The 12610-nt window shown below is 33.9% G+C and overlaps 2 protein-coding genes across 2 annotated transcripts; one reads left to right on the forward strand and one right to left on the reverse strand.

The window, feature by feature from the left end:
- The first annotated feature begins 1592 nt into the window (after positions 1-1592).
- LOC138702785 (myb/SANT-like DNA-binding domain-containing protein 3) lies at positions 1593-2618 on the forward strand. The gene is made up of 3 exons (XM_069830084.1): positions 1593-2226; positions 2314-2390; positions 2484-2618. The coding sequence occupies exons 1-3, from the start codon at positions 1770-1772 to the stop codon at positions 2616-2618; spliced, it is 669 nt and encodes a 222-aa protein (XP_069686185.1). The 5' UTR covers positions 1593-1769.
- Positions 2448-4403, reverse strand: LOC138703374 (putative nuclease HARBI1). Its single transcript, XM_069831199.1, has 2 exons — positions 3136-4403; positions 2448-2871 (listed from the first exon to the last, which is right to left on the reverse strand). Coding segments are annotated over exons 1-2 (1086 nt in total). The 5' UTR covers positions 4220-4403; the 3' UTR covers positions 2448-2869.
- Between the last annotated feature and the right edge of the window lie 8207 nt (positions 4404-12610).

Genomic DNA, 12610 nt, shown 5'->3' on the forward strand with positions numbered 1-12610 from the left:
AGGTAATGTATATTTTATATAGCTGCGTATTACGTATGTCACGAAGAAGATATCATGGATGATCAATACCTCGTATCCTGTAGAGCTTACACAGCAGAAGAAAATATCATATTTAATACAGTAAAACCTTGGATTACGAGCATAGTTCGTTTCGAAAACATGTTCTTAATCCAAAACACTTTCATATCAAAGCTACTTTCTCCATAAAAAAAAAACAATCCAAACTAAGATTATTTCGTTTCATAACCTCTTATTAATATGAAATACGATATAATTTAGGTAAAATTCAATACAATAATGCAACACAAATTACTTTACTGTATTTTGTTTTAGAGTGTCTTCCACCTGCTTACAAGCAAACATTCTCATGGGGACAGATAAAAAGTTATTTGTCATAGGCCTATCATGTGATCAATTTTTGTATCATTGTGTCGTAGAAGTCTGCCGCCTGAGATCCGAACCGGTATGACAAATGTCTCATTTCTGGTGGGAAATATGTTGAAAAATAGCGCAACAATTGCAGTAACTGTTCCAATAAATCTTTCCATGAAATAGCGCTGTTTTTCTGTAAACGGCCCCAGGGAAAATCACATCACTTTCTGGACGTCCTCGTAATTGCGGTCGAGTAGCCAAAATTTGTAAAAGCACTTGTTTTGACATTATTAGTATGGTGGAAGAAAAGAATTTTACTTTTTTATCTGCCCACATGAGAATGTTTGCTTGTTAGTAGGCCTAAACTTCTTGAATATTTAAAGAAAATATTTTCGCTATCACTAACGGAATCACTTCTGACTGCTTGACTTGCTCGTGTTGCAAGACATCGCTCGTTTATCAAACAAAAATATTTCCTAATTGTTCGTTCGTTTTGTAAAACACTCGCAAACCAAGTTACTTATAATCCAAGGTTTTACGGTATTGGGAAGATATATCGCTAATGGTTTCATTGCTAGATGCGAGCAACTCTAGAAACCAACCATATTTTAGAACTGCCTGTACCCACATCTAGTCTTGGGAACTACAGCACGGTTTGCAGAATCGTGTTGCCGACAAATTGAACAAGCGTCAGAATGTCCTGTCCCATGAGCAGAGAGAGACATATGGTCGAGTAATGCAAGAAGCATGTCAACGCACAGAATTCAGTCTCTTGTCCTCTTAATATGACAAGCAGCAGACGCACAGCGGCGTCATTGTCAAGCAGAAGCTGACTTTCCACAGAGCAGAGTGACTAAAACAGTGGAGACGTTAATTGTAATTACATAATTTCCTCGTAAAATTTTACGAAATAATAAGTTCGATGACATGAAGCAACTTCAGTAGGTTAGAATGAAGTAAAGAGAGAAGATCGTGGAAGTTGTAGGCCTATTGGGTCGAATGGGTCTGAGACATGCGGATCCGAGGGCTGGTTGGTCTGTCTTGACCCACAAAATAAAATTTAATTACGATTAATTTCACAATGTCTCGACATATTTATCTTGTTTAATGGAACTAATTTTTATATACAGATGGGGAGATTTCTCATGGGGTATTCATGCCACCGATAAAAAAATATCAACATATGGTTAATTCAATTCACACTACTAACATCTTAATGCCCGGTTTCATCAACAGATGTTATAACTCTGCTAACACGTTGTTTCTTAACATGAGTTAAAATTTTTAACAATTTGTTAAGACTCTTGCATTTCACCAACATTTTCCTGCAAAATGTTAACTAACATGTTGTTAATACTCGCAAGAATAGCGAACACAACGAATCGAGAAGGCGGTGTATGATTCATACGATTTCTGAATGCACTCCGTTGCGCTTTTGTTTGAACATCTGTGAAATAATGGCGCGCGAAGTTACCATGAAGAGGATGAGGGGCACAAATTTTTCTTCTTTTGAGAAAGAGTTGTTGATAGAACTAGTAAACAAGTATAAAGAAATTATAGAGTGCAAGAAAACCGATGGGTTGAAAATAAAAGAGAAGGACGAAACGTGGTACAAACTAAGAGACGAATATAATTCGAATGGGAGTGTGACATCAAGAACAACAAAACAACTGCGACAATTTTATGTTAACTTAAAAAGATCAGCTAAGAAAGCAAGGAGTGACGAACGGGTGGAAAGGTATAAAACAGGTGGTGGTCAATGTACAACTAAAGTTGATGAAAGTGTTCTGTCCCTCATAGAGGACCAAATAGAACCTAACAGCAACCCCTTCGACTGTGATTCAGAATACTATGGTAAGTACCAGTTGCATTATATTAGCATTATCTATTCATTCAAATTAAATTCGTTTGTATTTAATAACAATTTTATTTTATTTTTAGGTGACGCTGAAATAATTACAACCGAACAGGAAGCAAGATCTTGCGATATTGTTGAAGTCATAGCAGTAGTACACGAGGTGATAAATCACTTTCATTAACTATATATACTTTTAAATTTATATTATATCAAGACAAATTGTAAACTATAATTTGTATTATTGTTGTTGTAGGAGAATGTAAACAGAAAACAATTATCACTTGAGGACAACACAGCATCACTTGAAATGGGTACACCAGGCCCGGCGTCTAACACATCTCTTCTTGTCACTCCAGTTGTGAGTACGACACTTCTATTAAGTTTTTAGGTTAGTTATTTTTTAAATTAAGAATGAAAGTTTAATAAACGGGGTTTGTACTTCCAGGATGAAGCTTTAACAGGAGCAGAAAACTGTAACAAGCAGCAGACTCGCGTCACCAAGGTCAGTATCACAGCTGGTCACGTTGAGGGTTATAATAAAAGTCCGCCAGGAGTGCCAAAATTTTCACTGCTGATTTTTGTTTCCAGGCCAACCTTTGTCGTAACAACATTGCTGCACTTGCCGAGAGCAGGACAACTCTCTGTGAAAAAGAAATGTATTTAATCCAACAGAAATATAACCAGGAGCAACAACTGCTGAAAATGAAAATGGAAACTGAGAAACTAAAACAAGAAGCATTTAGAAAAAAATTAATATACTATAAAGAAAAAAGAAAGCGTGTTGAGGATGAATAAGTTAGTTGCAGTGTATTTTGTTTGTAGAAGTTTGGTAGAAATGTATAGTTTAAGCGTGTTTCATGTAGTATAGGTAACAAGTTTAAAAATAAAACGTTTGTAGTACTTACAAGCGAAGTGTTGTTGTGCAAATGCGTTCCTGTAAGCTGCTGCAGTTTGTTCATTTTCCATGTGAATAGGAACAAGATTCTGGTTTCTAATGTGCCTATTCCTTCTTCTTTCTGTGATGTACTGATGCAGTGTCAAATCTTCTGGAGGAAGTTGATCCCTTGTCTCCACTGCAATGTTGTGCAACACTGCTGTCGCCACAATTATCGTCAAGGTTGTTTGTCGTTTAGTTCGTAGCCCCAAGCTGAGAACCGGAAAACGTCTCTTCCACACACCTATCATCCTCTCTACACAGTTTCTTGTCCTAATATGTGCTGCATTATAATTGTGCTGGGGTCTTGTTTCGGGATGAAGGTATGATGTTAGTAGATATTTTCTTAAAGGGTATCCACTGTCACCTAAAAGGATACCCTCATCAATTGCTCCCATTTCAAATTGAGCTCTGATATGCGAGTTGCTGAATATTGTGCTGTCGTGTACTGATCCAGGCCATCTAGCTACTATATCCCTAATTAGGAGGTTGGCATCACTGATGACCTGGACATTAACAGAAAAGTAACCTTTTCGATTCCGATATATTTCTGCCCTATTGCCTCCAGGTGACTGAATCTTGATGTGCGTACAGTCTATTGCACCCACAATACCAGGAAAATTGTACATATCATAAAACTGTTGTACAATACTCGGGCGTTCTTGTACTGAGGGGAATGTTACGTACCTTCTTCTCATTGATGCTATTGCTGCAGAAACTTTACTAACAATTCTACTTACTGTAGATTTTGAAATTCCAGCATTATCTCCAACCATTAAATGAAAGGATCCAGTGGCATAAAACCTCAGAGTTATCAGTATCTGCTGCATTGGAGATAGAGGTATGTTTCTGTTGGTCGGGTATTCTAACCTCTCTTGTATTTCTTCCACAACCTTACCGACGACAGTTTTGGACAATCTATATCTCTTCAAAAATTCTTCTTCTCGCAAATTTTCAAAATCATTTCGTCTTAAAGCTCTTCCCCTATTAGGAACGGCATTCAGATGGTCTAAATACAGCAATTCCACATCAAAAGCATTATTTACGTCCGCCATTTTCAACTGTTTAACAATTGTTAAGCCTTTAACATAAGGGAGATGGGATGTTAATTTAACACAGAGTTTAACTCTTTGTTAGAGCTAACATTTGTTGATGGAACAGAATTTTTGTTAAATCAAATGTTAAACTAGTTTAACAACGTGTTAAAAATTAACATTGGTTGATGAAACTCGGCATAAGTGTTTCATTTAAGATTTTTGCGTTGAATTTGATATGATATGATATATTATGATATATGATATGATATGTTACGATACGATACGATACGATATATGATATAATATGATATTATATATGATATGATATATAATATGATATGGTATATGATATGATATATGATATGATATGATATGATATGATATGGTATGATATGGTATGGTATGTATGGTATGGTATGATATGATATATGATATATGATATGATATATGATATGATATATGATATGATATGATATGATATGATATGATATGATATGATATGATATGATATATGATATGATATGATATGATATATGATATGATATATGATATGATATGATATGATATATGCTATGATATGATATATGATATGATATATGATATGATATATGATATGATATGATATGATATGATATGATATGATATGATATGATATGATATGATATATTTATACCACCAGCTTACATCGGTCGTGATGGCCCTTCACATTTCCGCATACAATGTCATTACTCTCTTAGATACATATTCTGCTTACGTTTTTTTTAAACATCCGGCTGTTACATATAAATGACCCTGATCACTTTTGTATCACGTCTCTCACTCTGTTTCTCTCCCTTCTTTCTCTACTTACGTCCCTTTCTCAGTTATCTGTCTTATTCTTACTAATCTCATTTAACTAAACAATTACTTATCTTAATTCCTTATGAATTGTTTCCAACATTGTTTACATTAGTTGAACTCTTTCACAGTTGTCAACTTATTTATTCACTTGAATCACTAACGTTCACTGACCACTTATTCCCACTAATCTACTGTTTATATTTTCAGACGAAGTAGTTTCTACAGTTTCATTACATTTTCATTCCCACTTTTTTATTATATTTGTATTACTACTTACTTATTATCACTTCCTGGTTATTACTTGTATCTTATCCTTTTTCATTATTATTTCCTTGCCTTACCGTTTTTTCTGTCACCATCACCATTTTCACATTATCACTTTCCTAAGCTTGTCACTCATGCATACTGTTTTCACTTTATCACTTTCCTATGTTTTTCACTCATGCACCAACCTCTTAAGTTATAACTTTTCTGTTCCTTACATCTTTACACTGATTTATCTCTATTCGGTGCCGCTAATGTTACTTCATCCCTTCCAGTTTTTGCAGAATGTTGACTTCTTATCTTAGTTTCTTCTTCACCTCTCGATCCCTTTTGTAGTTGCTGACCCATATTTGTTCTCCCAGCTGGATTCACTGAACTCTTTTTGCTGTTCTTAGCTCCTTCTGTTCTCCCCTGTCTACCTAATGCCGTAATTATTTTAGTGCAAGAGGTTTCTTCATCACTCGCTTGTTGCCACCCTCTTTGCTGCTGTTGTTGTATTTTGCTTGTGTTGAATTTATTGGATGCTTTAATATATCCCTAGATCATATATGTAACAGATAACTCATCGCTATGTTAAAATCGGCAGCTCTTTGAAAAGAACAACCGCCAGGATCGCCATCCGCACGCCGTAAACGAACACGAGATGGCAGTACAGTCGCTAATGCAATTCAAATGGGAATTATGACGTGACTCTTTAAGTAACAACAAGATAGCAGTGTAGTAAACCTGAAAAAAGTTGTTAGCGTCAAATCCTATAAGGCCGACCTATCTGCTACATATATGATCTAGGATATATCGCAATGAATCGTAAATAAATAGATAATTTAATTTACGTATTTATTTATTTATTTACTATTTATTTTAATGTTTTTATTATCTGTAATGCTTTCCTTTAAAATTGTCTGTACAGTATAATCATTCCTTTAATATTCTTTAGAATTTAATTTTATTTTTTTTTTTTTAGTATTTTACATTGCATTATTTTTCTTATTTTTTATTTTTAAATGTTTAATTTAAGATACAACTTACATTTAAATTGTTAGCTTAATACAATGGATGCCTGTATTTTTTTCATTTGCTTTTATTGATTCGAAATTACACCAGTCAAAATATTTTATAATTTAAAAACTCGTGAATCAAATTTTAGAACACCTCTGCGCCGACGAAGAACCACATTTCTTCGTATGCTAATTTCAAACGATGAAAGCAGCTAACTAAAGTCACAGCAAGAAACCGTAAGAATTAATACGAGAGTTGTTTCCTTTCACACTTGTTATTTATCGCTTGTGAATATTTGATGCCTCGAGAAACATACCGCAATTTCAGGCAGTGGAAATAAAGTTAAGAAACTACATCACCTGTATGCAACCCACTACGAAGCGTAATCGTGTTATTTTAATAAAAAAAAAGTTACGCTATTTCATATTTGTTATAACCAACGCGCAAAATGAGTCTTTATTGTTCCTGTTTTGCATATTTAGTGCTTCGATCATGTGTCATAACCTTATTTTACAGTATAGGGCTATAATGGCATTGTTAATTTTATATCAAATTTGCATGTAAACATGTTGTTTACTTTATAGCTTACGATACACAATTCTAGGCGCTATAATATTTATTGGGACTTGTAATTTTAAATTCTGTTGTGCAGAGCTACAAAAAAAATATTTGTGCTTGTTCACAACCGTACAGTAAATTCAACCTCTTGTAAAAATGGAAATACAGTATATTAAATGTCCAAACACATAGGAGGAAGGGAAACAAATTACGAAATATAAAGAATACCGTTCGAGTTTGGGATTCGTCCACAAGAGCGTCACGATACGAGGAGGTTCTACTGTTAATTTGGAATTTATAAGAGAGTGGAACTGTGAATAAACGAAATAGTGAGTGAATTAATGAAAAAAAGAATTAGTGAGAGAAACAAAATAGTGAATAATAATAATAATAATAATAATAATTAAACGAAAAGTGCTTGAATGAAAGATTGAAGTGGTAAATATATGTTCCAGCGAAAAAGTGAATGAATGTAAGAACAAATTAGTGAATAAATGGATGAAATTATGAATGAATAAATTAACGAAATATTGAATTAATTAATTAATCAAAGAAAAAGTGAGTGAATGATTAAATGAAACAGTCAGTTAATATGTTAATGAAATAATGAATAATTGAATTAAAAATGAATTGATAAATATATGAAATAATGAATGAATGAGTGATCAAATTGCTGAATGAATGGATGGGTGAAAGAATTAGTAAATGAGTGAATGAATTCATGATCGAAATACTGAATTTATGAATTTATGAATAAATAAATGAAGGAAATAATGAGTTAATAAATGAAATAAATACACAATAAATGTATGAGTGAATGGATGAACAAATGTTTGAATGAATTAATGAATGAAACGGTGAATTTTTAAACGAATAAAATAACGACTGAATGGATGGTTGATATAATGAATTAATGAATGGGTGATAAATGAAGTATGTAGTGAATTAATAAATTAAGGGAAAAATGAATTAATGGATGATCGAAATGATGATTGAATGGGTTATCGAAAGAATGAATTTGTGAATTCATGAATAAATGAATTAAAAAATAATGAGTTAATAAATAAATCAAATAATGTATTGTATAAATTAAATAGTGAATAAATGAATGAATTAACCAGTTAACAGTATAATCAATGAAGGAGTGTTCTAAGTAATGTATAAGTGAAGGAAATAGCCTATTAATAAATGAGCGAAATAATGGATCAGTGAAGGAAATGGTGAATGAATGAATGAATGAGATATAGAGAATTGATAACTGAATAACATAACGAATGCATGAATGTTCGAAATAAGCGAATGAATGAATGAATGAGATATAGAGAATTAATAACTGAATGACATAACGAATGCATGAATGTTCGAAATAAGCGAATGAATGAATGAATGAAAGAGATATAGAGAATTAATAACTGAATGACATAACGAATGCATGAATGTTCGAAATAAGCGAATGAATGAATGAATGAATGAGATATAGAGAATTAATAACTGAATGACATAACGAATGCATGAATGTTCGAAATAAGCGAATGAATGAATGAATGAAAGAGATATAGAGAATTAATAACTGAATGACATAACGAATGCATGAATGTTCGAAATAAGCGAATGAATGAATGAATGAATGAGATATAGAGAATTAATAACTGAATGACATAACGAATGCATGAATGTTCGAAATAAGCGAATGAATGACTGAATGGATGAATGAATGAATGAGATATAGAGAATTAATAACTGAATGACATAACGAATGCATGAATGTTCGAAATAAGCGAATGAATGAATGAATGAATGAATGAGATATAGAGAATTAATAACTGAATGACATAACGAATGCATGAATGTTCGAAATAAGCGAATGAATGAATGAATGAATGAGATATAGAGAATTAATAACTGAATGACATAACGAATGCATGAATGTTCGAAATAAGCGAATGAATGAATGAAGGAATGAGATATAGAGAATTAATAACTGAATGACATAACGAATGCATGAATGTTCGAAATAAGCGAATGAATGAATGAATGAATGAATGAGATATAGAGAATTAATAACTGAATGACATAACGAATGCATGAATGTTCGAAATAAGCGAATGAATGAATGAATGAATGAGATATAGAGAATTAATAACTGAATGACATAACGAATGCATGAATGTTCGAAATAAGCGAATGAATGAATGAAGGAATGAGATATAGAGAATTAATAACTGAATGACATAACGAATGCATGAATGTTCGAAATAAGCGAATGAATGAATGAATGAATGAGATATAGAGAATTAATAACTGAATGACATAACGAATGCATGAATGTTCGAAATAAGCGAATGAATGAATGAATGAATGAATGAGATATAGAGAATTAATAACTGAATGACATAACGAATGCATGAATGTTCGAAATAAGCGAATGAATGAATGAATGAATGAATGAGATATAGAGAATTAATAACTGAATGACATAACGAATGCATGAATGTTCGAAATAAGCGAATGAATGAATGAATGAATGAATGAATGAATGAGATATAGAGAATTAATAACTGAATGACATAACGAATGCATGAATGTTCGAAATAAGCGAATGAATGAATGAATGAATGAGATATAGAGAATTAATAACTGAATGACATAACGAATGCATGAATGTTCGAAATAAGCGAATGAATGAATGAATGAATGAATGAATGAATGAATGAGATATAGAGAATTAATAACTGAATGACATAACGAATGCATGAATGTTCGAAATAAGCGAATGAATGAATGAATGAATGAATGAATGAATGAATGAGATATAGAGAATTAATAACTGAATGACATAACGAATGCATGAATGTTCGAAATAAGCGAATGAATGAATGAATGAAAAACAGCGAATTAATACATTAGGGAAATAATAAATTAATTCAATAAAAAAGGAAAGTAGGAAGGGAGAAAGAAAATTATGAATTAATAAACGACAAAATAATCTGTCGGATGAAATAGTGAATCAATAAATTAATGAATGAGATAAATATTAAATAAGTGAATGAACAAGCTAAGTAGTGAATAAATTATAAAAGCAGAGAATATAGAATTGATGGATGAAGTATGTAAAAATAATATTACATAAATATATAGATGTACACTATTCCAATAAGCAAGTTGAAACCTGTTACTGGGAAAGTGATAGTAGAAAAGATTTCCAGCGTCAAGAGAAAGAGTAGGCAAAGGGAAAATGATATAAATACTGTATAGTGTTCCTCCTTCAGGTAAAGAACATTCCTTGTTAACATTGCGTGTATATATCTAATATTTCATTATAATTAGAGGAAAGTATTGCACAAATATTTCAAATAAATCAACTAATAGGATAAAATTGTTCAACAATTATATACCTGAAGGGAACTAAGGAAAGAAAAATTGGTAGAGGTAATACAATTTAGAGCTCTTAATATGTGAAAACAACAGACCGTGTCTGTAAAGAAATTAACAATTGAAAACAATTTTATATGACGGGATTATGTAAATTAGTTTATGAGTAATGTACCAAGCATATTCTGTGGGATTCGACCATCTCGTGTTTCACACAAGAATGCGCTATTATGAAGAACATGGATGTTTCATGTAGATAAGGAGGCAACGTTTAAGATCTCGAGCTGTGATTTTGCTGTGTGGGTGCGCTCCGACAAGGTATTTCCTGCTTGGATCGCGGGACGCGCTAAAAGACACGTTAAATGATAATTGCTACTCCGCTCAAACTTGAATAAATGAAAGTTCAGTTATAAAATGGATAACACATTTCATAAGACATTAGAGAGGAAAGCATCATTACTAATCCTTTGCTATGACTCAGGCAAATCCAGCAGCTGGATGCGATTTCCGGCAGGAAATGAGATTCTTTATTTGGTCAGTTACTATTCTGAATAATAAAGAGCGTATTCCGAATCTCAGCGCTGAGAAATCTGAGGGCATCACGGTATTCCGAATTTCAATGATGACGTCACTGATGTTCCACCGGTGTCGCAACGGTTCCATCAGCTTGCAGAGGTGGTGGCAGTTTCCATCAGCCGCCATCAGTGAATCTGACTGGCTCTTGTATAGGGCGGGAATTAGCAGACGAATGACATCGTGCACTGTTGTGTCATGGCGGTGTTATCTGCTGTATTGTTTGTAATGAGCACAACGTAAAAACAATATGTTAATAGCTTATGAGCTAATATGTTAAGGGACCAGTTATTATTACTGGTGTCGACCTGGTTGGCGAGTTGGTATAGCGCTGGCCTTCTATGCCCAAGGTTGCGGGTTCGATCCCGGGCCAGGTCGATGGCATTTAAGTTTGCTTAAATGCGACAGGCTCATGTCAGTAGATTTACTGGCATGTAAAAGAACTCCTGCGGGACAAAATTCCGGCACATCCGGCGACGCCAATATAACCTCTGCAGTTGCGAGCGTCGTTAAATAAAACATAACATTTAAACATTTATTACTGGTTCAAGAAATTGTTTATGCTCTCTTTTCTTCGAACGAGATGACAGTACGGAAATTTCGCAAAATCTTGTTAGCGTCGTACAACCGCCATGATAGCCATCGAACCTTCCAACAGTTGTGTTCCTATTTCGCTGCAGCGTGACGTCATTGTTGCCCAACTATCCGAAGACAGATCTGAATATCACAAGTGACACCAACAAGGCACCACTTATGAGGCAACTAGGCCAGGAGATAATGGGGTAAGGTGGCCAGTTCCTTTCAACCTCCATTGCATACATCGCCGATTAGCTATATAATATGAAAATATGATCGGGGAAACAAAATAGCCATACAGGGAAAGTATCAAAGAAGGATAAAAGTATTATTAGATGACAAAATAATCGCATAGGAATAATCTTTCACAAATATAGGATGCAAGATAAGTACAATGAGTGCAAATCTAGAAACAATATGGTAAAATATAACAAATTTTGTCCATGCATTAAGAAATAGTTTGCGAAAAATATGCGGATGGAGATCAGAAATATTGTACAGACCGATTATTTATTCCTGACAGCTCAGCGACGTGAAAGAGGGGAAGTAATAGGAGTAGTGGAGAGAGCTCCGGAGTAGAGATAAGGGCGAGCTGTCGGTAAAGGAATGCAGTACAGCTTAACTGTACTAGAAACATACAGCTCTACCACACGCATGACATCCGATCGCTCCGAAGGCAAGCGAGTGACTAATAAAACACCCTTTGTCGTAACTAAATGGATTCGCCTGACCCAGGCGCACATCTCCGGCGACTGTTAGAACTAATCGTACTGCACAATATAATTTCTCAATGAGACTTGAAATATGGAAATGAAACATAACGGTTACATTGATAAAGATGAAAATTATACCACTAAATATACATTAGGAGAGGCACACCTAGTAAAAATTTCAGATCATTGGTTTTCTGCCATCATGGAGAATTGCTCCGAATCAACAGACATAATACGGTTCGTTCTCTCATCGCATCTTCAATCCGTCAGAATGCTTCCTATGAGGTTTTTGAGGAGGTTGGTTGCGTCTCTTCTGATGGCTCTACTAGACGTCCTGATATCACCAATAATTGATCGGCAGAAGGATAAGGGTGTCATTCTCGATCCCACAGTCCGTTTCGAGATGCATGAGCAACAGCCACAAGAAGTGTGTCGTGAAAAACAAGTCAACTATGAGCCTTGTTGTCAGCATCTCGGAGCACAATACTACATCACACTTTGGACAGATTTTGGG

This window comes from Periplaneta americana, chromosome 7, assembly GCF_040183065.1.
Source record: "Periplaneta americana isolate PAMFEO1 chromosome 7, P.americana_PAMFEO1_priV1, whole genome shotgun sequence".
NCBI lineage: Eukaryota > Metazoa > Arthropoda > Insecta > Blattodea > Blattidae > Periplaneta > Periplaneta americana.